This window comes from Stylophora pistillata, chromosome 8, assembly GCF_964205215.1.
Source record: "Stylophora pistillata chromosome 8, jaStyPist1.2, whole genome shotgun sequence".
In the NCBI taxonomy this organism is placed as follows: Eukaryota; Metazoa; Cnidaria; class Anthozoa; order Scleractinia; family Pocilloporidae; genus Stylophora; species Stylophora pistillata.
In genome coordinates this window covers 24,554,904-24,581,948 of record NC_142526.1, presented here as the reverse complement: position 1 = coordinate 24,581,948, position 27,045 = coordinate 24,554,904, and the positions used below count along the sequence as shown (strand labels likewise).

The window sequence follows — 27,045 nt, the reverse complement described above, 5'->3', positions numbered from 1 at the left end:
ATGCAACATGCGTGGAAGTACTGGCCACAACTGTCGCACCCCAGCCAATCTTCTCCATCGTCATCATGGCACACTATGCAGACGTTGATATTTCTCCTACAGTGGACGGAACAAGCATTTTATTATCATTCACTTAAGTATGTCTTCCATTTCTTATTGGGTCAGGTCTCATACTTTGACTCTTAACTCTACATAAGGATCAAACCCAATGCTTGACAAGATTAAAGGATATGCAGTTTGGAAACAATTAAGCTATGACTTAGGTTACTCAGTGACTCGTGGATGTCATCGTAACTGACAGCCAAACACCATAGACGTTATTAGTGCACGTTCGGTTGCTATGTCGAAAGCTGCATCTACAGAGGACTCTTCGCACAAACATCTAGCAAACTGAAAGAAACGATCGAGAACAAAAATCAATCATTGGGAAAAATGAGTGAAGAATATGTAATAATCCGTTAAATTCCTTTTAGTGACTTCTGTATTAAACTTAAAAACTAAATGTCGCGTGTGGGTGCAGAGCGTGAGACAAATGAGAATTCCGCACTTGTACCCATCCTTCTGTTTTGAGTGCACCAGCTCAATGCAAGACCAAGATAGAGAAAGCCAGCCCGTTTTGGCGTCAGCGATCTCACTACAAATATAATGACAGGCAACTAAAGGGTTGCTTTATTCTCAAAGTGACTGCCGTTTTAAATTGAAAGAACAGCCGCTTTTTTCACTTACGACTTAATAATTTTACACTTATTATAAGCCCCGAAAGTAGACATTGCATGCCTATCATGTTCGCTCTTCTGTCGACAGAACAGGGCAAGTCAATAAGTCATGTCTACAGTACTTAGTCGCTACTAGATAAATAGGGTTTAGCGAGGAACGCTTTCGTATATTTTATGAAACCGCAGTACACATATATGATTTTCATTTATTCAAATTCATTGACGGGTTTAATATGAACCAACATAATGACCTACTCCCAGTTGGCTTGTTAGCTCAGTTTGTAAAGCACTGCACCGGTATCGCAGAGGTCATAGGTTCAAATCCCGTACGGACCTAAAATTTTTTCAGGCCTTCTTTCCACCAATTAGATAAGTAGGGTTTATTACTGCGAAGAACGCTTTCATATATTTTATGAAAGCGCAGTAAACATACATTATTTTCATATATTTACTGAGTCGTCGCCATCATAACGCATTCTAGTGTCTTAGTCAAAAATTGTCTTCGGTTTTTAAATGTCATCCTTTCGCGGGATTTCGCAATACTCGTACTCGCGGGTTTCATAATTTGCCCGCTGACCAAAATACTGTTTACTCTTACCCTCGACGAACGCCTTCGATATAGCGTCACCCTTTATACACATGGTAACTGCAACCCATTTATATCTCTAGGCCCATTAATGTTGGTTCTCAGTGTAAATAATACTGCTACGTAGGCAGCTGCGGCTGCTTGAAATGACTTGTGAACTAAAATCAATATATGAAAAAGTCTTTTCTTTCTCAAGCTGACAAGGTTTGGACTTTCCAAAAGCACCTCGTATGTACTGACTTTTTCACCAAGGATTATTAGTAAAACATGTTAAAGGAGTTCTAGTTTTTTCCCAATTCCTAGCACAGTGCTTTAGTAGTGGAAGTGTGGCATAATAAAAGCCTCAGTAAAGCCGTGCTTTAGTTGAGGGTCTAAATCTTTTAATTACTTGAATTAAAACGTAACATATATTGCTAAAATTAGAATTACGTACTAGTGTCGAGTCTCTCCTACCGTGAAAAAAAGATGATGAAAAGTAACCTACCCATTCTATTCGCTGTGCGATGAAGTGATACCGCTTAAAACGTCGGAATCATGCATTATCATCCGCTCGTTCAAACGGCAAAAACTACTATCAGCTATCATCTCGAATTTAAATATGTCTAAAATTGTTCTCAAGGTACTGTTCCAGGAGTTCTCTGGGAATATCTATGCTGGGACGACCCCTGCATTCTATAAACTTAAACAACCGCCTTTACAATGAGTTGTCACTGCCACCAAGAGCAAAAAACGAGCTCTTTGTAACAAACACTCCAGCTGCATGAGGAGGAATGTTAAATAACGAAGATGGAGGAGCTAGAATATAGAAGACTCTGTCAAGGTGTGTTACTAGGTATCCAATTCCATTGTCACTTTATTGAAAACGATCATTCACTCGACTCAAGACGAATTCTATGCTGTGGCGTAAGTCGCTCTTCAAACGATCCATTTCCTTCGGCAGAGGGCAAATTATAGATACCACATTAATGATTCATGTAAGTGTATGGAATCAAGTAACTTTTCATGTAATTTAGGTTGAATTATAGCTCCTCTTGAGTGGACAAATCGAAACAACGAAACGACGAAACGACATAACGAAACGACAAAACGACGAACCGATGTGGTCGATGACGAGTCGGACTCGTAAAACGACGAGTCGAAGAGGCCAGCCGACGAGTCGAACTGACAATACGACGAAACGAACTCATCCTCGGAAACTCAGGGGGTGTGAGTCGATTTCAAGTTAAGGGCAGAAGAGCTCTTCTGCCCTTAACTTGAAATCGACTCACAGCCCTTGGGTCTCCGAGGATGAAACGAATTGAAAGTTCGACGAGTCGAACTCGGAAAACAACGACTCGACCTTACGGAACGACGAAACGCCATAACGAAACGACGAATTGAACATTCTGTCCAGGATCTACCTTCATACAAAGGGTAAGGTGTTCACCGATTTCAGAGTAAGTTCCCAAACTTAATGAGCAAATTGGATGTACCCGTCTTTGCAATTAAGAAAATATCAGAAAACTCGGGGAGTTACGGAACCGACGAAGCTCCCCTCAGAATAAACCAAAAGAGCTCTGTAAATGGATTTCAGTCGAACCTGCACTAAACGGTCGCCCACGAGGAATAGCTGGGTTATACAGGCTCCCCAATAAAAATAAGCCATTTTGTCGTAACGGTCCTAAGAATAAAGTTAAACTGCTATGCTTTGAAGAAATTTTAACTCAAAGAGCTAAGCTAACATTGATTTCGGGAGATAAACATGGAATAAATTGGACTTGAGAGTAGTACTAAATGGGCAAAATTTTCCGGACTTTGACAATAGACCGCTTACAGGTGGCTGCCTAATACAGGTGGCCGCTTAATACAGGTTCGACTTTATAACGTTACTCGTCTGGAGCAAATATTTAGGCTCCTAAAGCCGCCACCTTCACTAATATATCTCGGCCACGTGCATGAACACTCCTGTAAATAGAATACACCTCGGGGAGGAATTCATTCCAAAACCGATCAAACTTCGCTTACAAGGATCTTGTAGTTATGTCGATCAACGAGATTGGCTTCTAAATACTTGATAAATCTTTTATTTTCATCTTCTTAGTCGAAAAGCGGGTCAACCGTCGTAAAAGGGAAAAATTTCGGCTTAGACATAAGAAATGACAAATTTAAACCCTTAGTCGTAAAAAAAGTTAAAAAAAACCCAAATCTATAAAGCGTCTTTTCAAAGTTTAAAATTATTATTATTAATTATGTGACCTCATTTGTTTTTACCAAGAGTGGTTATTACAACTTGCCTATTCAGCCTATTCAACCTTGGACGTTTGCCCAAGTAGGTTGACAGTATTTGACTGCGGGCTTAATCGGTTAAATTAGGAGGCAAGGATGGTTTGGTAGATTCTCCCTAGGGCTTTCTTACTGTCCTATTAAAGTGTTATTTCTTGTCCTTGTTTCTTTTCTGTAATGAAATCTCTGCCTGCGCCAAATCTCTGTAGATGTCAAGCGAGGGATCTAATCAGTAGTGTTACTCTCGACTGCGCACGCAAGTGTTTACTCGGAGGTGCGAGCGCGACCACCATATCATGGGACGATTTATTTCAAAATGTTTCGTAACTCCAGAGATTTGAACGCTAGAGCTCGAACAATGATATGCAACAGGTATCACACGGAGAGTTGTTGATTTTATTGGGCAGAAGCGCGCGAGTGAAGTACAATGAAATAACCGTTAAAAAAAGGTGTCGCCTCAGCTTCCGTTGTCAACTGGAAAACTACTGATTGTATTAAAGGAGAGAGCGAATGTGATATGACAAAATGGACTTTGGACGTAACAAAGCTTATCATATGAAAATGACGAAAGGATGACCAGTTTAAGTATCTGAGTATGACATTTCTAGTTTTGTTTTAGTGCATTGGTAAGTCACATGTGTCATGTTAATTGTGTCTAGCTAGCTCATGCTGGGCACAAAAAAAAAGAGGAAAAAACTGTTTTAAAATCTCTCCAATCAGCTAATGGTGAACAAAGGTTTCAAGAGCCCCAAAGTTCCTCCAGCGTGCAGCAAGTTACAGTTAAGAAAAAAAATTACCTGATAACAGAATCTAGACGATATTTTTTTCACGAAAGAAAAAGTTAAGTAATCATCTGTTGTTCCAATTACTTTGGTCACGTTTCTGCCTGCTGGCGAGCATAGTCACGTTCTAATTCGAAGCTCACGAAGCGGGCAGGAGTGATACAGGAAAGCGTTACAAAATAGCCGGCTGTCCTAAATTACGTAATTTTCAAAATGCCGGTAATATTACTCATTAGATCGCTACCAGTGAAAAAGCGCACGAATACTGCACTAAAACTCAACCCATTCGCTTGAATAATATAGAATTCCACTCAGATTCTTGTTCTAGTCTGGAGCAATACAGATAAATGCCAGCAGTTCCCCCAGTCATGTAATTCATGCAAGCGCGTAGCGTCTTTTTCGCATATACGCACTTGCGTACTTGAGGTGACCAGAAAAATTTGAAAACAATGTTGTGTTTGCGCCAAGTTTGCTCAAAATGAGGGCAAGATGCTTTGTTCTTTGTTTGTATTCACACGACTATTTCAAACAAGAAATAAAGAACGCAGTATTTTTCGCTCAGTTTACTTAAGTTTCTAGATCATATGTACTTGTGCGTACTTGAAAAAACGACCACGCTTCGCGCCTGTTATGCGCCTGTGACATACCTCTATACTCAAGCGTTCAGCTTGGCGATGATAAAACACTACTCAAGAGAGGCAAAGCTTTGAATTTCTGCTTAGATCTCTTCATTTCTGGACGCACAATCCTTGGTGAGTCATTAGGTATTCAAGGGTATCCCTTAACTGTCATTTTTTTCTGATAGGAAGTGGAACTGCAACTGCATTGAGCAAAGCAGATGATACGACATCTGGCTTTACTGACCCACAACGATAAAGGGACCTCCGCTTAAAAACTGTTCATAGCATTTCCGGATCAGATTTACAGTTCGCATCACAGGCTTTACGGGGATAAACGAATTAAATCGAAATTATAAAAAAAAAAAAAAAATCGTAGCTTGATTGATTGCAATATAAGTCATTTCTTGTGACACAGATACTCCTCACACACAAGGACGGCGCCAGACATGTCATGATCTTTATCATTTCTCCTTAAAAAATTCATAATCATATGGAAATTTCGACATTGAGAATACCTAATTAACATTTCAAGCAATTGCAAAACATTTATTTATATATATATATATATATTTTTAAAGTTTCGCCTTGCTCTACACCAATGAAAAATTAACGCGTGACTCGGGTACGACCGGAAGTGGTTTTTAATTGGTTACATTTCCTGTAACACCATGGCATGCCATTCACGTGTGTAGCGCCAAAGTCCAATTCTTCGTGGAAAAACAATCATTCAACCACGTTTCTCGATTGATTTCACCAGTGTCTGTTAGCTTGTGCTAGAGTGTACAGTACAGGGTGCATTCCCAAGTTTCTTAGTTACTTTAGCCCTGCATAGTAATAAAAACTATTTGTCTGACTGAAAACGTCAACTCAAGTCAGTAGACATGGTACGGTCTAAGCATGGCTATCCCCCAAAACAAGGCTTGTACTCTCCAGATCTCGAAAAAGATGCCTGTGGTGTTGGATTTGTGGCAAAGATAAATGGAGAAAGAAGTTATCAGGTAAAGAGAGGTGTTCTGTTGTTATGCAACTTTCTAGTTTTGTTAAGTGTTGGCACGAATATGAATGGAATCCTTGAATAACACGGTTTATTGCTTTTCTAACTCATGATCAAGCGATGTAAACAAAAAGATTTCATAAATTCACCTCAAGATTTTTTTTATTCCTAACCGCTTGGCAATCCTAGTTTGGCATGTAAAACGTTGCAAACCCCGCCAATCGGTTATATTGTAGAATTCTCCTAGCACTGGTGTCACTTAAACAACGGTGTTCGTTCACGCTATTACACGCCGTCATGTGTTTGACGAGTAGTTTTACTCTGAGTAAGTAATTTTTACCGCGTTTCTTCGGTCAATTACCCTCGCTGAGAATTGTGGTAGAATGCAGGGCTTTTTTAGTTTGTTTATAGTGTTCTTTGACTTCGTTTCAAGATGCTTGCGTAGAAGGTTTTCTTTACGCATTAAATATTAAGTATGTTAGAAGAGATACAAAGTGACTTTGTTTTCTTGTTGTTATCATATAAGGCACTATTGACCCTGGCTTGGGTGGGCTCTTGTTCGCTTTTAACAATACATGTTTCATTTTTTGTCTAGCCATCTTGCTGTCGTGTTTTATAGAATTATACTTTTTTGTCTGTACTCGAAACATCCCTCACCTCATTTCTTAGGTGTGCATGGTAACACGTTAATAGCTATAGAAACTAGGATAGCCCAGCAATTTTCATTGGGAAGGAAGATTTTCACTTAAAGCAAGACCCTTGCACAATCCTTTTTGACGCTGTATTTATTTCAGTGTCTGGGTGCTATGAATTTTTTTTTCTGTGATAATTTCCAGAGTAAATTTTAATTTAATTTTTATTCTTCTATCATTAAACAGTTGTGTAGTTAAAGCCGGCTTTAAATTATTTATCATTCAGTTGATTATACGTTAGTCTGTGTGGTCTTGTTGTGATAAACTTCCTGTGACAGATTTTGGAATTTTTTTAAACTTTCTTGTAAAATAAACCACCGGATGGCTGAAAGTGTTGACATAGATTGTGTTGTTGGAACTGTTTTTGGTGAATGCCTTAAAAAAAAAACCACACCCCAATGATTTTCTTTGCAACCTGTTTTGCTGTTGTTTAGATAATCATTTGTCCAAAACTGAGGATCTTATTACTTTGCCATCGTAAATTTAATTTTCCATGGTGAAATTGATCAGAAGGGTGCTCCATTTCTGGTCATACTTCAGGAAACTGTGCTATTAGCATGTGTGCTCAGTTTTTGCTCGCTTCAATGTTTGAATGTAATTCTATTTTTGGAGTTCATGGTATTTGCACCATGAATAATACAGTATTTACACTATTTTTTAGCTTGGTAAGTTATTTTTTTGTAGTTTGTAGTGGAATCTAGTATCTTGATCTGACTATACACTGTTTTGTAACTTGTTTTTTAATATTTCCTTCAGGTTAAGAAAGTAAAATTCTTCAATTAATTGAAAACTTTGGTGAATTTTGTGTTTTTGTGATCAGATGAGCTCAATATATAATTTTTTTGTCTGAAGAATATTAGTCTTGCAGAGCAACACACTTAACTGGTATCAATCTAATAATAATTTCATTGTTTTAAGTTGAAAAAGTTAACAAAGTTGTGTTGCAGACCTTTTGTAAGCATAGCAAATTTAGTGAATGAATTCTAACTGTAAATCTGTTCTGTCTGGAAGCTGTGAAGAATTATCTCCTGTCCAAAATAAATTATTATTTTAAAAAACATACCAACATAAAGACAAACATTTTTTAATAATTGATTTCAAACTAGAATCTCCATGATGGCTTTGCGAGGGTGTTATTTTCATGAGAATCATTGGTTGATGCATAACAGAAATAACTCTGGTTATGGTTTTGACAAAATCTTATCAGTATGCATACAGTCTGCATGTACATAATTCACTTTGTCAAGCATATTTTAAATGTTTTTTAAAGTTTTGATGTCTCATTTTGCAACAGATAAAATTGTATCAATTAAACATAAACTTATTCCACAACAGCCAAATAAAGTATGTTTTAAAAGTCAAGGGAAATTTTTAAGATTATTGTTTTATTAAGCTGAACCAAAATAAATTTCTCATTATAATAGTTTCATTGTCTGCAGTCTTGAAATTAAACAGATCAATTTTTTGTCTGCACGTTGATAGATACTTTTAAGGAGCAATCATAAGAATTTGGGTGGAAGGAAATTTCTTTGGCTCATATCCTAGAGGCTTGTTTCATCTTGTAGTACAAAGCAAAAATTTTGAAAGAAGGTGATAGTGAAACATATGTGTCCTTAGTTTTGTGATAAGAAAACATAGAAGACTCTTGCTTCAGCTTCAGCTAGAACATATTAAGAACAAGAGAACACTTCAGTTTCATTTAAGTTAGACATGATAATTAAGATTTGTTGAAGCTGTTCGCTGTCCATGGTACAAGAAAAAAATTATTATTTTGTTCTCTTCTTGATCTGACTGTTCAAAAAAGGAGTGGGAACAGGAATACCTTCCAAAGGAATATAATTTTGGGGTATTTAACCTATAAACAGAAATTGACCATAGAGTCAGTCTCCAAAAAAATGTTAGGCCATTGAAAATTTAGCTGGAGGATTGTGTATACAGAAGCTGTACAATTCTCTGATCTCCAATGTCCAATGTACACCTGAATTACGAGCAGGTCGGAATACAACCTGGAAGATATAACTATTAATTGGCTGGAAGAGTCATTTAGGAAAATGTTTGGTTCAGGGTGATAAAGTATGGTCTGAGTGAAGGAAGATCTTCACATGATAACCAAGAACCAACTATTTTGTTTGTTCAGCCCAACCAAACTCAGAGTCATTGAGTATTTTATCATATGACCATTGTTGAATTGTGAAATTTTGATTCATGTCAAAAGATAATTAAATAGAAGAAATTACAGTCATAAGAAGGGTGCATGTTGGACAACCAAAAGGAAGATTTTGCTATAAAAACTTTGCTTTATTTCTTTAATTCAGAACAAGAAACTCGTAATTCTTAGAAAAACAGGACTGATTTTATAATTTCTGTGTTATTTTGAGTCAACTTCCACAGTTATGCAACAGAGCCATAAGATTAGGGGTGAAGTGGCTTTTTCCACAATGGTTCGAGTGGTATACAAATGTATTATTGAACCAATTTTTAGCTACGCAGACACAGCCTGGGGTGAACTACCCGAGAGCAGCATCACTAGTCTGCAACGATTACAAAATCGAGCCGTGAAAATCGTCACCTGTCAGAAAAGTACAAGGACAGCCCGAAATATTGTAAATTGGCCAGATTTAGAAACACTGCGAAAAATACACAAATGTATTTTAGTATTTAAATGTTTACGGAATCTCGTTCCTACATACTTAAAAAACTATTTTAAAGTTAACAGTGACATACACAATTGTAACACTAGGCAGAGGAGAAATATTCACCCAAATAAAACAAATCTTGTTCTAGGAGGGTGAACTTTTAAAAATTCAGGACGTTTAGCCTTTAATTCACTGCCAAGAAAAATCAAAGAGGCAAGTTCTCTAGAAATTTTTAAACACCTTCTTAAAGGACATGTTATCTGATTTTATCTCCTCTTTTAATCTTAGCAAATTTTATTCAACTTTTTAATTTTATTGGAAATGTGTATATGTAAATTTTATAGAAACCAGGGCCCCTAAGGATACCAGCCTCGCAGCTGACTGGGCCACCCTGGCTAAATAAAGTTGTCTTGTCTTGTCTTGTCTTGGCTCAGGCAAATCTGTCCAGCCAGGGTTTGACACTAGCTTTTCAACTTGCTAGCCAAGTGGCTTAGATGTTATGACAATTTCAGTTTGTTTAGCCAAACTGGCTAGTGGAAATTGAAAACCACTTGCCAAAACTGAGTTTCTAGTAGTCTGTGGCTAGTTGGCTACCATCAGTGTCAAGCCCTGCCAGCTTAATACATGTCAGGTTTTGCTATGATTTTCCATTAGGATTATATGATTATTTAAGACAGCTGTCAACAAAACAGGGCGTCTTCTGGAAAAGTTGTCCAACACATGCTGCCTTAAAGAAACCATGGAAAACAAGATATCACTTTCAAGCCCATAAAATAGCATTTTGGATACAACCCTTAATTCCATGAAATTGCACAATTTCATGACACCCACCAAAATAATTTTTTCTCCAGATTATAAGTAAAATAATATAATTATCATGTGAACATTAGAAGTCACAAATCTGTCACACGATATTTTATTCTCAAAATTGACAAAAATTCACCAAATTAGCCTTGGGTACCACCTTAAAAATTTGTTCAAGTAGAGATAACTCACAAACAAACCTTGCGTTTTTTGACCTCCAAAGAAATTCACAGTTTTGTAGTGTGTGCCACTATGGTCATGCCACCCACCAATAAAACACAACATCAAACCCCCTGGCAAGTCTTGTGACCAAGAACTCCTTTAAAATTTGCCTGAAAGGACATTTTGTGAAACCGGGGAAACGAAACTAATGAAATACTTAAATTCATCTTTATAAAACCAGATGGAACAGTGTGTAAAGCAAGCTAGGGAAAAAGAAAAACTGGGGACTATTCTCAGCATTTTGCAAAAATTAATGTGGAAGAAATTCCCTTTTGTTGTGCAATGCAAGATGAGATGTAAACAAAATATGCAAATCAATATCCTGATTATAAAGCCTATGGAAAATGTCAACACTGCTGGAGGCCTTTTTGATTATGACACCTTCACTCTTTGGTGCGGGTCCTCCTAAAACATTCTCTTTGCTGCATCTCTTGTTCTTTTTAAGATTTTGTAATTTGTTTTCGTCAAACTATACTTACCAGCTTTCTCTAACTTATGAGCATAAAAAGAAATGTTGAAAATTTTCATCAGATATTATTGACAGTAAACTTAAGATATTAATCCAAAAGACATGAAAGAACCTGAATTTTTAACTTTTTTGGCAAACTGCAGTAAGAAGAAGTAGGCAAATCAAATCCTTCATAAATGGTTGTTTAACCATGGATTTGAATAGCTGCGACTTGATCACATATTTTGTCGAAGGACTGAATTATTATTTTATTAGGTTTTGAACTGCTTTGATTATTTTCTGTAAGGTGTTATCTGAAGCACTTACAGTGCTGGAACGGATGAAACACAGAGGAGCTGTTGGGTGTGAAGAGAGCTGTGGAGATGGTGCTGGTGTCATGACAGGAATTCCACATGCTTTTTATGAGCAAGTTATACAGTAAGGATTTTTCAATGAATTTTGAGATTGTGTTTAAAGTGCAGTGAATGTGATAGACTAGACTCAATCTGATAGATCATTAGATTACAAGTCTTTATAGAAACCACAGAAGCTTATGCTAATATACTACTGCCTCCTTTGATTACCTCCAATGGAAGAAAGCTGGGTTAATTAAAAGCAATTTACATGGTATTTGTGCTGTGGTCTAAGCATACAAAACTACAGGACTCAGGCTCACTTAAAGAGGAAAGGTTTTTGTAACATTTACATTTTTGTAACATTTTACGGTAGAATAAGAAGGATGGTAAGTTTTTTCTCTGTGCTGATTCTATAAATGGATTATATTTGGATTAAAGTTTTTTTGGATATCTATTTTTGTTTAGCTGTACACTTGATACCAGTAATTCTTTTTAACTTTTAGGGAGAACAAACTTGGATTCACACTGCCCATAGCTGGTGACTATGCAACTGGAATTTTCTTTATTGATACAGACCCTAGTAAGGTAGGCTTGATTTAAATATAATGATTATTAATAATAATATTAAGTTCCTTAAGGTTCTTGCATCAGAATCATTGTGTTTGAGAACTGACAGTAGGAAATATGGTGAACTGAGATGAGATGACTCTGAATTATGTCACAGAAGAAATTTCCATCAATTGCTATGAGAGTCACAATTTGGACTTCCTAAAAGTGTCCATGGGAATGTCAGATATTCCTGTGAAATCTCAGATATTTTTTACGGAAACCTCCAAGTTTCCATGATTTTAAACTTAGAATGAGCCTAAGTGCCAAACCTAAGTTAAACCACTATTTTTTACTCTCTGGGAACTGACATTTTGTTTCTGGAAAAACAATATGTCAAGATTTTATGCACATAAAGCCAAGAGGCAACTTGCAAAAAACATGAGCTAGGAGCCCTCATAGCTAATCATTACATAGACAGTAACACCTCATGGTGGACAACAGTGTTAATAAGAGTTTGTACAAGTACAGTGAACATCTTATACTGACATTGAATCAGGGTAGTGAAGAATACGAATTAAATCAGTTGTCAGTTTGATTGAGTCTCAGATGTTTAATTCTGTGGCAGGCCAAGGTGTGTGAAGACATGTTTGCAGGACTTGCTAAGGAATGTCAAATTGAGGTAAACATGAAACTTACGTTGATTTTTTTATGGAAATTTTGAACATGGATAATTTCCTGTGTTTTTCATGTCTTTCATTTACTTTGCTTTACATCAGTTTATAAAGTGCATCTCTAAAGTTTCTGATATATTTTCTCAATTTTAATGAGTAGGTTCTTGGTTGGCGGGATGTGCCATATGACAACAGTATGATTGGGAAAACTGCAGTAGAAAGCCAGCCACTAATCAGACAGGTACAGCTTACCGTAACTTGAAAATCAGAGCCCTTTTGAATTTGACTGCACATTGGACTTGCTTGAAAATTTTAACTCTCTTGTTTAATTACTTTTAGGTTTTTGTGACAAGTTCACTTGACCAAGAAGTATTCAAAAAACAGGTATAGAAACAATGATCCAAGAAAAGATGCAGATTAGTAACTGATTATTATAGGATTAACTCAGCAGGTTAACTCATTCTTTTTTATTATTATTTTACAGTTCCCTACTATATCTCTGTCTATACAAATTGCAAACATCCACTCATCTTTACATCAGTCTAGATCAACACGTACATCATGCCTTTAACATTAAAAGAGTAACAAACCATAGTTTAGTGGTTTCTTCACAAGCAGAGGCAATTATGCTAGGAAGTTAGGAAGATCTCAGACAATTTGGAGCTTATGTTTACTCAGTGATTGACATTTATTGATCATGTCTTGAATTTTCAGGTTTATCTCTTGAGAAAAATGGCTACAAATAGAATTGGCACAAAAAACAGGCGGTTCTACGTTTGCAGTTTATCCTGTGATACTATTGTTTACAAGGTACTTACTATGAAAAATATTGCTCTCAAAATTTTTGGGCCATTAAACTTATTTGGTTTGTCAGAGTAAGGGGTTGAAATGATTCAACATTAAAGAAAATAACCACAATTTTTTTTTTTTGTGATCTCAGGGAATGTTAAAGCCAGATCAACTTCAAGGATTCTATCTTGATCTGCAATGTAAAGATTACTGGTGAGAATATTGCTTTACAATATTACAACAGCCCATGATAATCGATACAATTTCTTAACTTCACTTTTTGTTTATCAAACAATACAATATTTGTCTTGGAGTTGCATATGTTGATGTACAGCATGTTCAATCATGACTTTCAAATTAATCTTTTCACTTTTAATTCTCTTTAATTTATTTAATGCCTTGAAGTAATTCAATAGCCCATTTCCGACTGCTCTTACATTTTGAAAAGGGGAGGCATTTGGAGAAAAAGTAAGACAGCAATATTGTGATTATCGTAATTGTGTCTCTATTTGTCTTGGATAGGACCCATTTTGCTTTGGTTCATGGAAGATTTTCCACAAACACATTTCCAAGCTGGGAGAGGGCTCATCCAAACAGGTTTGTGTCCTGCAACTTTATTTCATGAATATTTGTGTTTATTTATGTTTTGAAACCTTTTACACCATAACATCAGTTCTGTTCTCAATACTGATCTCTGTACCTTTCCTATGATATATTTTACAAGGAGAATTTTTTTTACCAATCAAGAGCTTCTTGAGTTTATTATCATTTTTCATTTATTCTCATGGCCTTAATGTTTGATTCAGGGGTGCTTCTCATAGGAGAATTTAGATGCTCATCACTCTAAAGGGTTAAATGGTTAATATGATTTGAAGGTTGAAATGTGACCATCGCATGGGTAGTGGAAGAGATGCAATAGTGATATTGATGATGATGACAAGAATGTTGAAAAAGATGATGATGATAGTGATGACGAAAATGATAATGATGGTGAGAGAGATATGATTATATTTAGTGAGAGTGTTGGTCACTGCTGGGGTTTGGATATAATCTTGATGTGATTATGCACCCTCTGGCGGAGGCGAGACAGGTGGAAAATAACCTTGGAGCAAACTTCTCAATGTCTTATTTAATTGTGAGAAGTTTTTTTTTACAAGTATCTAGTATACCCTGCCCCTTTCTATTGAGATGAGATGGGGAAAGATAATAGTGATCATGGTGATGACTCTTTTTGACAGATATCTGGCACACAATGGAGAGATCAACACAATAAGAGGCAACATCAACAACATGAACACAAGAGAAGGCACCATGTTCAGCAAGTACTTTGGCAGCAACACCCAAAAGTAAGGATATTGAAGCAGCACTTTACTCTACGTATGTAACAAGTCTTTTGAAAGTAATGGCTTAAGAAAGACCTTGCTTTAAAAAGAGTCAAAGATCCATTAACATTCTGTAGGAACAGCCAAAGGCTTCCATTTTCAAAAAAATTCTCTAGAACTGCTAAGCTGGCAAGTGAATTTGTAGACTTGTGACTAAGTAACACATGGCTACAGTGAGCATAAAATAAATTGTAAGTTTGGGTGAACTGATTTTTGTTCCTCAACTTCATCAGGCTATTTCCTGTGATAGAAGCAGACTTGTCAGACTCAGGAAATGTGGATAATGTTTTGGAACTTCTTGTCATGGCTGGAGGACGTTCCCTTCCAGAGGTACAATACAATACTCTTAAAATCCCCTGCAATGTATTCCCTTATGTGAAATTTAGCAACTTAGGGGGCGTATCTTTCTGAAAGAGGTTGAATGTCACTGTATTATAGGAGTTGTGTCACCATTTGTACATTCCAAGTCAGGTTGCCAAGGTTTCTCTTGGGTTATTGATTAATGTGAATGTAATACTCTACCAGAAGATGGTAGTTTTAACCTGTATATAGGAAAGACTCATTACATCTTGACATCTTTATTTCACTCTTTTACTCCGAGAGGTGACTACTAAGTAACTTTACTCCTTTTTTTCACTGTGAAGTAAAAGGGTGATGAGGAAAGTGGAAAATATTAACTGAGCAACATAAGATGATTTAACAGGAAATTCACATAGCTACTTGTTTAATTTTTAAGGAATGTGTGACATGCTGTATAGAGAATTTGTTCTGAGAATTTGTTGGTGAAAAGGTATAAAAAGGGACATTCATAGACTTACATGCATGCATCTGTTTTTTTTTTTTTTTTTCTATTAGAAGGTACAGCCTTTTTTCCTTAAATTATACCATGATCATCTGTTCTGTATGTATTTATTGCTGGTGTTGTTATCTCCTAGGCTATCATGACCATGGTTCCTGAAGCATGGCAAGGCAATGGTTTAATGAATAAAGAAAAACAGGATTTTTACCATTGGATTTCCTGTACTATGGAGGCATGGGATGGACCTGGTATGTGATATAGTCTGATTATAACCAGAAACCAAAGTAACTTTTTAATTTGTGAGGACAGCAAGCAAGGGAAACAGGCATTTAGATGTAACTGTACTGTGATTTACCGCTTTACTGGTGCTGCTAGCTTCTTCAGAGTCGTATAACTTACTGTATTTCTTCACCTGTAAGCCGAGCAATTTTTTTAGTTTTCGACCCAAAATTTTGGGAGATTTTCCACCAAGAACGAGGTTTGGCTTGTAGCTGAGGGTTTTAGATTTTAAAAATATACAGTTGCTGACTAACTTTTACCCCCTGGCTTGTAGTCAAGTTAGCAATGAAGCAAAAGTAATAAAACACAACAAAAATAACTTCTAAATATTGGTTATTCACTTTTATGAAATTGGTGGCTCCTCAAGGAGCCGTTTGACAGACATGTACAAGGGTTTTCAACCCAGTGATTTACTCGCCAACCATTTCGTTTTCACTGTCTGTCTCGAACTGGTTGTCTTCCATGTCTTCATCATCTACTTCTGGGGTTTCCTCAGAGTAGATCACGTCATCCTCTGTTCCGTCCAAGGCATTGGAAATACCGCAGGTCTTAAAGGATTTGATGACCATCTATTAGGGTATCTCTGCCCATGCTTCCTTGATCCACCTGAGGACAAGATTTCTACTTTGCGCCTTCTTCTCAGCCGGGTTAAACTCAAATGGCCCCGATGTCATCCATGCCAAGTACTTTCGGCGCACATTATCTTTAAATGGCTTGTTTAGGCACTTATTCAAGGGCTGTACAACCGGGGTTAAGCCTCCAGGGATAACTGCGATGTCAATGATTCGCTGCTTCAGGTCATCTTTCATGGAATCGATCGAGTGAGCTCGGAATGAGTCCCACACCAAAAGGGAAGGCTCAGCATGCAGCAAACTCTCTCGAAACCATTCTCAGATGCCTTGTTCATCCATCCACCTTCCTTATGGAAGGAAACACGAAGAGGCCGCGGCACAACTAGATCTCTCGGTGTACGGACACTTTGAAGGTGACCTTCGGGGGCACCTTTGCTCTATTGGCAGCAACAGCAAGAATGACGGTGAAGCTCTGCTTTTCCGCTCCGCTAGATTTTACTGGCACTGTTCGGCTCCCACTGAATTCCAGTGTTTGGTTTGATGGCAGCTCAAAACACATGGGTGTCTCATCCATGTTATAGATGTGGGATAAAGGGTAGTCAGCATGTTTTCTTGCTGCAATGACAAAGCAATGAAACCACACAATGTTCTCTTCGAGGTCGGCGGGAAATCTCTGGGCCAGAGTTGTTTTTGTTCATAGGCTGACCGAGTGGTGTCGTTTCCATTTCTTGTACCATCCATGGGAAGCTTTGAAAGAAGGATCATCGGAGAGCTCTTTAGTTTTAAGGTGAAGCATCAATCCACTCACAGCAGTACCTACAAAATATGAAATAATAATCTCATTTTGATGCGAGATAACCATGGATTCGTGACTGCAGCACTCTTTTCATGACATGTTATGAAACTGCCTCCCGGTTAGCTCAATTGGTTAGAGTGCTGAACTGTTGTGCAAGAGGTTGAGGTTGATGGTTCGAGCCCGGCCAGACCAACACTCAAGGTCTTGAAATAACTGAGTAGAATACGCTACCTTTCTATAATATCAAGAAATGGATAGAAATTCTAGTCTTCTTGGATAAGGACAAATAAAACGTAGGTCCCGTCTCCTGCATCTATTAATTAGTTAATTTGGTTAGGCAGGGGACGTTAAAGAACCCACTCACGAGATTACTGTGATGTGGTCTGGCCTGTTTACTGGGAATTTGGGGGGGAGGGGACATCTTCAAATAAGTTTCCTTCGATTGTTTGTAAACTGCTGATGCAGTCCGGCCAAAGTCCCCGAAAAGTGTTGTGATGCGCATTTGATCATATCCACATGTTAATTTGCGCAATATAAATATTAAATTATTCTTATTATTATTATTATAATAAATTGTCATGACAACATATTTCTGACCAATCAAAGTCTGTTTCCCACGCACTGAAAGACGATATCATTCAACTCTTCAAAAACTCTTAAAATTTCAGAGGAGTAAAGTAAATACCATCCTTGTTCTCTTTGCTGTGAAAACCACTCCATCACTTGCTGGTCTAGTTCGGGATATTTCGGAGTGAAACGGCCCATCATAGCACGTTTTGCAGACATCTTCAGTCACCAGAAAGAATAGTCACCTGGACTCTTCTCCAGCATCGTACTATGGACTTTGTTAAAGAGACTTTTGTTATGTTACAGTTGTCACGTAGCGTGTGACTATCATTTGCATATTGATTCTTTATTCAAGACTCGTTATGTTTTTAGGTGTCAGTTTTTCCACTAGTCGTCGCATTGCTAGGTCACTTGTAACATCGTCATAAGAATATTAAAACAAGAAATCGTTGTTGATACAGTCTGATCGAATCGTCATTAACTATTTTCTAAAGTTGGGAAAATCGTCCTTAACAGACTTGCTTAGTCCATATTCTCAAGCGATTTCTGATTTGTTTTCTACTGCTTCAGCTTCTGTGATAACTTTTATCTTGAAAGCCATAGTATACGAGGAACGTTGTGCTTTATGCATGAAAGGGATACTTGATGATGCTCCACGAAAGGGATACTCAATCGATTGATACTTTGAAACGTTTAACTGATATTGTTGTTGTGGTTGATCTGTTGTCACGGGGTAGTATTTATGCACATCGCTGGATCAATTGATATTCATATCTCTTCATTGGTTCGTTTATTTTCTTTTGTGTTTATTGTAATTCATTAGGTTTTGTGTTTAGTGAGTCAATTTCTTATGTTTACGGTGAGGTTCACTTGCTCAAATGGCCAGTTACAATCAATAAGTTTGCTCTCGGCTTATAGTAGATGGTTTTACTTTTTTGGGGGGCAGCTCGAGTCTAGCGGAGAGACCCTGACTTTCAGGGTCTCGACTTGTAGCCGAGATCGGCTTATAGGTGAAGAAATGCAGTAGTTTTTATTAAAATCATCAAGCCATTATCTGCCAGTTTGATCACAGTACAATAACCATATTTATTCATCTACAAGCCAACTTGTGTTTTAATCTGGAAGGCTCTTAAAACATGTAAATTGAAAATACTTGGCTGTAAGTAGAGACAATATTTAGAGAATTCCATTCTCAAACAATCAGAAATGAATGCAAGAGTTTTGAAACAGAAAAGTGTTTCAATGCAGTATTGCCATCGAAAATAATTTCGAGATTAACCAGTGAGTCTATGGTCTACTGCTGGAGGAAAGATCGAGAGAACCTTGTTAATGGAGAGCTAAAGATGTCAGCGAAATGCACAACGATGGGCCGTTGCACTCCGTAATATCTGCAGCTGGATGAGAGATTACTTGAATGATGTACTGAGCAGAGAAGCCAAGGTAAGTTTTTGTTTTACGTGATCGCAAATCTCAACACCATATCATGTGGCTAGTCTGTTTACCAGTCATGGGAATGGGAAATTCTGATTGGTCAGTTTTGTAATCATCAAAACAATGTAGCAAGATCCATACACTGGTTCATAACCTGCAGAAACTCTAACGTTCTATACGGCACAAAAGATTAAGCAGTCTACAAGAAGAAGAAGCAGAAGACGAAGCGGATGAGGAGGAGATGGACAATGAATTCGACACTGACACTGAGGACAAACAGTAAGCCGTCTTTGCTGCATGTCGAAAACAGCAAATGGCTCCTTTAGGAGCTGCCACAAAAATAAAAGTCAATGACCAATTTCAACTTGTTTTATTTATGTCTGCATGCAGTATCTTGGCTTATAGATGAATAAATCTATGTTTTCTTTGAATGTGCTGTTTTGGAAAAATTTTGTTTGGAACGATACTCAGCTATAAGCCGGAGACCCTTCTCTAGCTCCAATTTTCAAGATTTTAGTAAAGTTTTGTGAAAAAATTGCTTGGCTTATAGACGAATAAATACGGTAAAAGTTTAGTCAAACAGTGCTTACTGTTTTGTAACCTGACTTCAATTTCATTGCTCAATGACAGCTTTGTTTACATTCTCTGATGGACGATATATTGGAGCTATCCTGGACAGGAATGGACTGCGACCATCAAGATACTATGTGACTAAGCAAGGCTTCATGGTCATGGCAAGTGAGGTTGGAGTTAGTACATTCCCTGATCAAGAAATTGTACAGAAGGTAAAACATGAAATGTTCAAGATGAACATGAAGTAATTTGCTGAATAATAAGTTAATTAATTCATAGAATTTATCAGTGATGCTGCACATCTACAGGGTGGTTCTAAATCCTTTGAATCCACATTAAATTGGATTTTTGGGGGTATTTTCACAGAAGGGGAAAACTTGAGAACCTGGAAAAAGACTTGTGGGCTTAACTAGAACTAAACAGCAAACTCAAGTTACAATGGATGCTAAGTCTGGGAAACAAACTCTGATGTAAACAGTGAAACAAAGGTTTCAAACATTGCTGTGCTCAAATGGAATGTAATTGTGAAATAATTGCAAATGCTCGATAGCCTAAGAACATAGAATCTTTTTCTTTTCCTAGGGTCGTTTACAACCTGGAAGAATGCTTCTGGTTGACACAGAGTTGGGGTCTGTTGTCAAGGATCATGAGCTGAAACACAGAATGGCCAGTCTGCGGCCTTGCGGTGAGCTGCTGAAAAAGAATGTAAAGACTTTGGAAGATATTCACCAAGCCTACTATGCTTCCAAGAATCTTTCTGCAGACGAAGTGCCTTTGATCCAGGCATCCTCGCAGAATGAGTTGATTCATGGAGACAAGAGACTGCCAATGTTTGGCTATTCCTTGGAAGATCTGAACATCCTGATTCTGCCAATGGTTAAGAACAAGTAAGAGGATCTTCAAATCTATGTCCTTGTCAATTGTGTATCAAGAGAAATTTTATTTGGCCACAAATTGAAGAAGGTGGGGAAAATAACTATACGTGAAAATATTTCAGTCCTCAGTTGAACTGGAGTTAATGGAAATAACAAGTTAATGCGGTAAGCCACATATTAAGAGTTTTAAAAAGAGCTGGTCTTTTAAGCAGTTTAATTCAGAGAAATCAATAGTTAAGAATGTTAGGCTAGTGTGCAACCAGTGATAGGGTAGTAAACCATTCGGGGCTCCAATCTCAACTTTTTTCCAAGGTTCCATTTGGCCACCTAAAATAGAATATGGTGACCAGAAATGAAATATCTCTCCTTGGAAAAAGGAAAAAGAAACTTGCTGGTTATTGTTTTTGGAGGCTCAAGTGACATATCCAGACTCAAGACTTGGACAACCATGAATAAGATTGCAATTTAATTAAAGAAAATGATGAAGCGTTCACTAAATGGTTTTTTATGCCAATATTTATTCAGTTTTAACTTTGGACCGTACAGCTTGCTGCAGGTCACAAAATTGGCAAATTTAGTTGTAAATTTAGTTACTGAAACTTTTCTGTATCTTTCTTGGTGCCCAAAATGATGGCACTTTGAAGTATTGTTGACAGATTACAGCCCCTTGACAGAAGATTCTTTGGTCTTACCAGCTACATGGGGTTTGTTAAAGGTTTTCTTTTATTTCATACTCTGATTGTTGTTTAGGAAAGAGGCTCTTGGTTCCATGGGTAATGACGCACCCTTGTCCTGCTTGACAATGCACCCACAGTTACTGTTTGATTATTTTAAACAACTCTTTGCACAGGTATGTTGTAATACATGTAAATGTGAGGTTTTCCTAGTTTAAAGTCACTATATGTACTGTAAGTTCGTAGATAAAGCAGTCCAACATCTATGTTTTCACTGAGGCAAAGTTAGGCTTTCCTTTTTCAACAATAATGTGAGTTTCTGCACTTGGAGAAACAATGGTATGCCCTACTTTACTAAGGAAACACATGGTTTTCAGTACAAGATGGCTCCCAGTAGACTACCAATTTCTGGTTAAATTTAAGCAACTGCCCAATTTGTTGTGAGGCCAGTAACAAGGTTTTAAAGGAGAATTTTTGATGTTATTTGAAGTGTGGAAATGTGATCAAAGCTAGTTTGCTTGATGTTGGAACATATGTAAACTGGTTCAAACATTTTTCAAAAAGTTGTTGGAAATAATTTATCAGCCTTTTATCTTTTCCCTGGTCTTACCTCTAAGATGCTACTTAAACCCCTGACACGTCAAAGGTCTATTTAGGAAACAACCATGATGGCAGCATAGTGTTTTTTAGACATCTGACAATGGCTTCATCTTGGTTTAGGTGACAAATCCTCCAATTGATCCAATCCGTGAGAAAATTGTCATGTCACTGGTAAGTCTTCAACAGGTTTTTCCGCTTTGAACTTGAGTTATGTGAAAGTTTTCTGTAAAAAATGTGTTTCAGAAAGGGCACTTCCATTGGGTGACTCTTCCTTAATGACAAAAGCAATACAACCCACATGTGATGCCAGGTCTAGAAATCAAATCCTGACCAAAATTAGTGGAGGCCACCATTCTCATCACATTTTTGTGATGAATGCTCCTCTTTGTTGTAAGGTTCAGTATTACTAGTTTTTAGGATAAAAAGGAAAGTCCAATTTCCTTGTACTGTGTTTTATAGTTAACTTACATCTAGCAATAAATAATTATAATTGTATCATTTATTACAAGGCTTGCCCTGTTGGACCAGAGCCAAATCTCCTTGACCCTGATGTTGCAGACTGCCCCCGTGTGTACTTAGACCACCCAATTCTGTCTAATGCTGATGTACAGGCAATCAAAGGAAGTGGTCTATCCTGGTGTAAGGTATGTACACACAAATTAGGAATCACAACTTTGTTTGAGCCTTAAAGCACACAAGGGTTGTGTTCTAATTACATGTGGCCAATTTACCATTCAACTTTGTTGATATATCCAAATTGTCTCATTTTCAGACACAGACTATTGAGATGGTGTACCCTGTGAAAGCTGGAGTAAATGGTCTTGTTCCATCACTTGATAGAATTTGTAAGGAGGTATGTCAACTTACTTTAGACTATTTGTTAGAATTTCAAGTGTCACTTTACCACCAGGAGTGATGAGGATATGAATTGTCGTAACAATTTTGATACCCTTGAAACATACATTGTATGCAGTTAATCTGATAAACAATGTAAGGTCATCAGTTGATACATTAGCAGCCAGATCAAAGGACCGAAAAAGTTAAAGGTAGTTAAGTTTAAGGCTGATGGAATAGCTTTAAGATTTTATTAGCCACTTTTTTTATTGTAATTGTAGGGTATTTTTTTCCCTTTCAACATACACTAATCTTGTTTTTCCTCTTTTTGTTCCCAGGCTTCTCAAGCTGTTGAAAATGGATGTGCTTTTATTGTGTTATCTGACAGAACTGCTGGAAGGGACCACGTCCCTATGAGGTGATGTTTCCAATGCTCCAAGTTAAACTCTTTTCACTAGATTGAAAAAAAAGAGGACAAAAATAAAATGATAATAACTAGAAAAGGATGCAGTGAATTATTAGTTGATATGCTCAATTGCTGGCCACTTGGCCTGTCTTTGAATTGAGCAAAATGGCTGCTCATTTGCCTCTACTCAAACAACCTTGGTTAAAGAGGAAAATGTATAAAAGGAAACCATAAAAAACAGTGTTTCACAGGGTGACATGTTTTTTCAGTTTAACTGAGGAAAAAGACTAAGAAGTGGAAACATGGTTTGCTATACCGCTTTGGAAAAAAAGTTCTTAAATTGATGAATTTTTCCACAATTTTATAGTGGAATCCTTATTTCATCTTACCATGGAGACCAAAGTGGTTTCTGGATTTAGTGCAGTTTCAATTTGTTTTTAAGTGTTCGTTATCATGTTCCTTTGGTTTTTTTTCAAATGTTTGTGGCCATGTTCTTGTGCATGCCGGTAGTGGTTTATTTTAATTGAGTTGTCAGTGAATTGAAATACTCTGAAGAGCCTGCTACACCATAAGTGCAGAAAGAAAAATTGGTTTCTATGACCATATAAAGCATCACTAAATCCTTCTTGCTGTTTGTATTGCAGTTCATTACTGTCCTTGGGGGCAGTTCATCATCATCTGATCAGAATGAAGCAAAGGTCACAGGTTGGACTGATTGTTGAGTCAGCAGAAGTAAGGTAAAGAATTTTTTTCCATCTAATTTTTTTATTTCAAAAACAGAGTATTTGTTTCTTTTTTTTTCACTTTTACTCAGTTTGTTTAAACTTGTGTGGTTGGATATTATAGGATGGCAATTACACCAGCTCATTTATTTCTTTACAGGGAAATCCATCACTTCTGTGTTCTGCTGGGTTACGGTGCAGATGGTATTTGTCCATACCTGGTTTTTGAGACTGTTGTAAATCAGCGACAACAAGGTATAGTATCAAACAAGGTGTTGTGATCACTGTTTATAGCAAGTTGTTCACTGTTATTTTCTGGTTAAGGCTAGCCTTATCCACTGACTTTTGAAACGCCTGAGAGGAAGTTATCGTATTGTCAATAATGTACTTTACTGACTGGGCAGGAGGCCAGAACCTTTAGATGTTTGGTTTTTGGTCACAATCAGAAAGCACTGAGCAAGTGCAGCCTTACTCAGTCATTATTTTTTAACCTGGATAGGAGGTGATTACATAAGAATGGCACACTGGACAACTAAAAAAAAGATTTTACAGTAAAAAAACTCTTTCCGTTATTTCTTTGAGTGAGAACAAGAAAGCCATGATTCATTTTAAGTTGAAGTGTACCATTAGAATTCATATTCCTGCAAAATGCAACAGAGCCCCACAAATGTGGGGCTGGACAACTGTTTTTCGGGACCATCTCACATCTACCTGTGTGGCCCTAGACTTATCAGCTTTCACCATGGTGTTCTATGAGACTAGGCACATGAGGTGGCATAGTCAAATGATGGTGTCCCGCATAGCTTTAAAGATTATTTCTGATGAGGTTGTTACTGTTAGGTTCAAACTATTTGCAGCATTTCTTATTCATAAGACTGTAATTCAAATAATTTTATAGCTTTACTGATGTACTTCCTTTGTTATGTTGTTAAGGCCTGCTGGATCCTCCTCTGTCAGATAAGGAAATAGTTGAGAACTATATGTTTGCTGTGAAAAAAGGCATAGCAAAGGTCATGGCAAAAATGGGGATTTCTACACTTCACAGTTACAAAGTAAGGTCCTGTCTTTTTATACACATGCAGTACTTCAAGAACAAAAGGACAATGTGATTAAACTCACTGCTCAAGTCCACTTAATTGTGCTATTGGCCCATTCGTTTAAGAATTCTTCAGGTCTTCATTGAAAAGATGTTGCCTTTTCCCAAATGAAGGAAACCAAACTTACTCAACTCACTTTCAGTGGATCAGCATAAGCTTTGAAATGAATGTCCAGAGGAACAACTCAAGCCTTGAAGCCACAACATCCAACAATATAACCCATTTTCAAATGACACACTTAAATCAGTGTGAAGTTGTAATGGCTTCATAAACATTTCTGGAATGTTGCTGTATCCTAGTACTGCCTGGTTAGTTCATTAGAACAAAAGGCAGAACTAGAAATGATAGAATGAAGCTGTAAGTAGTGACAGTAATTACTGTACTGTTTCATGGTTTTCTGATGTATCTTGCTCACCACTGAGATTGTGTTAACATGGTAAAAATTTCCAAAGATTTCAGGTATTTGCTAAAAGCTTTCCAAGTATGACTGTAATACCCAGTCAGGCATTAACATTTAGTACTGATCATATTTTGATAGGGTGCACAAATATTTGAAGCAGTTGGGCTTGCAGAGGAGGTAAAAAATTTCTAGTTATGTATTACAAATAATTTGGAATTCTGAATGTTGTTTGAATTTTTATCTTCACAAGTAATTAGCATTTTTATGAACTTCACTCTGATTATCACCACTTGATATGTCTGATTGATAAAAAAAGTTTTTCTGTTTGGTAGCTTTTTTTTTGGAATGGAATAACATTTAATTCCCTGAAAGACTACTCAGGCACCCATTGTTGTAGTAAACACAGTGATGCTGTTTTCTTTGAAATCATTTAAAAAAAATTATTTTCTTGTCTTGCAGGTGGTGGATAAGTGTTTTGCAGGAACTGCATCACGATTGAGTGGAGTGACATTTGAATTGTTAGCACGAGAGGTGCGTACTTACAGTCCCTTAGGCTGTTCAATGGCATATGCCTAAAAAGTGATCAGTTTAGTGTAAGTGTGAGATTATAATTAGTTATGGCTTCCTATTTTACAGGCATTGGACAAGCACAGTATTGCATTTTCGGATAGGGAATGTGACAATGTCCTCATCAACAACAAGGTACTTGAGAGTGTTCATGGGTTGTTGGACATTTAGGAACAGTTATTTAAAGGAGTTCTAACCTTAACTATGGTTTTACGCAAACAATGGGGTGCGAGTTTACTCTATTGGAGGGTTGATTTAATTAAAGAAATGTCCTTTGACATGTTCACATAAAAGGTATGGCTGAAACAAAGACAGTTTAGAGTGTGGTTTTGTTAAACAACAGCTAAACTTTGTTTAAAATAACTGGCCCTAAAACTTTTTACTTAGACACAGGTCATGCTTAGTGATACTTCCCTGGTGCACTTCCACGATAGCAATGTGTGTACAATTAGGAAGACTGAATGAAAGGTTTATTCAATTTAAACTGTGTACAAAGTCAAATTGACGTGAATCATGTTTTGACTGGTTTGTGTTTAGGGTGAGTACCACTGGCGGTTGGGAGGAGAAAAGCATATCAATGATCCCAGATGCATTGCAAACCTGCAGGTTAGCTTCTAAAACACTCTAGTACTCGATTAAACTACCTCACTTGGGTTTTAAAATGTTCTTTGTAAAATAACTAGAGCATCACCTTACTCAATATGGGAATAGAAACAGTATAACTTCTCTTGCAAAGTTTCTGCCACACATTTCCTCTTGACCTTCCACCTAGAGAGTGATGAGTATATAAATTCTGCTTTGAATTTCACTGTGAAAAGTGAAGGGGATTGGTTATGAGAAGTAAGAGGAGTGTCAAACAGGGAATATTGCATAGCTTAGATTATTGCTTGGATCATGTATGAAATAGAAAGAGTCAAGGTGTCGGTGTGTTTTATATGAGATGTAGCATCCATCAATATCATACACTTTTAATATGTATTGTTTTTGTACAGGATGCTGTAAGAATGAATAGCCAACCTGCTTATCAAAAGTATAGTGAGACATCAATTGAAGTGGTGGGTAGATTTTTTAGTGAAAAATTGTCTGCTTTATTTTGGACATCTGCTAGTAGTCTTGTTTAAGCTTGTCATTTATGTATGTCCTGAATACTGTAGGTACGTTCCTGCACCCTCCGAGGACAGCTGAAGATTAAATTTACCGAGAAACCTCTGGACATCTCAGAAGTTGAACCAGCTTCAGAGATTGTCAAGAGGTTTGCAACAGGTAAGCAGGAAATTAAACCATCTGTGACAAAAACCACCATAAAGTTTGTTTAAAAACCATTCTTTTGCCTTCTTTTACTTA

General features: G+C 37.1%; 1 protein-coding gene across 2 annotated transcripts in view; it reads left to right on the top strand.

The window, feature by feature from the left end:
• The first annotated feature begins 5,688 nt into the window (after positions 1-5,688).
• Positions 5,689-27,045, top strand: part of LOC111333886 (uncharacterized) — a 38,425-nt gene continuing 17,068 nt past the window's right edge. Inside the window, exons 1-28 of one of the 2 annotated variants that reach the window (XM_022939525.2) lie at positions 5,689-5,964; positions 11,070-11,200; positions 11,622-11,703; positions 12,293-12,346; positions 12,499-12,579; positions 12,678-12,722; positions 13,053-13,148; positions 13,279-13,340; positions 13,650-13,724; positions 14,366-14,473; positions 14,743-14,839; positions 15,445-15,556; positions 19,584-19,738; positions 20,109-20,413; positions 21,152-21,251; positions 21,796-21,846; positions 22,185-22,319; positions 22,448-22,528; positions 22,848-22,927; positions 23,560-23,652; positions 23,798-23,892; positions 24,571-24,689; positions 25,273-25,311; positions 25,594-25,665; positions 25,771-25,836; positions 26,239-26,307; positions 26,694-26,756; positions 26,856-26,964. In XM_022939525.2, the coding sequence (XP_022795260.2) occupies positions 5,848-5,964; positions 11,070-11,200; positions 11,622-11,703; positions 12,293-12,346; positions 12,499-12,579; positions 12,678-12,722; positions 13,053-13,148; positions 13,279-13,340; positions 13,650-13,724; positions 14,366-14,473; positions 14,743-14,839; positions 15,445-15,556; positions 19,584-19,738; positions 20,109-20,413; positions 21,152-21,251; positions 21,796-21,846; positions 22,185-22,319; positions 22,448-22,528; positions 22,848-22,927; positions 23,560-23,652; positions 23,798-23,892; positions 24,571-24,689; positions 25,273-25,311; positions 25,594-25,665; positions 25,771-25,836; positions 26,239-26,307; positions 26,694-26,756; positions 26,856-26,964 (2,692 nt within the window). In that variant the 5' untranslated portion in view covers positions 5,689-5,847. Of the gene's footprint in view, positions 5,965-11,069; positions 11,201-11,621; positions 11,704-12,292; positions 12,347-12,498; positions 12,580-12,677; positions 12,723-13,052; positions 13,149-13,278; positions 13,341-13,649; positions 13,725-14,365; positions 14,474-14,742; positions 14,840-15,444; positions 15,557-19,010; positions 19,233-19,583; positions 19,739-20,108; positions 20,414-21,151; positions 21,252-21,795; positions 21,847-22,184; positions 22,320-22,447; positions 22,529-22,847; positions 22,928-23,559; positions 23,653-23,797; positions 23,893-24,570; positions 24,690-25,272; positions 25,312-25,593; positions 25,666-25,770; positions 25,837-26,238; positions 26,308-26,693; positions 26,757-26,855; positions 26,965-27,045 lie in introns of those variants that run through there. The other variant, XM_022939533.2, reaches the window with a different exon arrangement.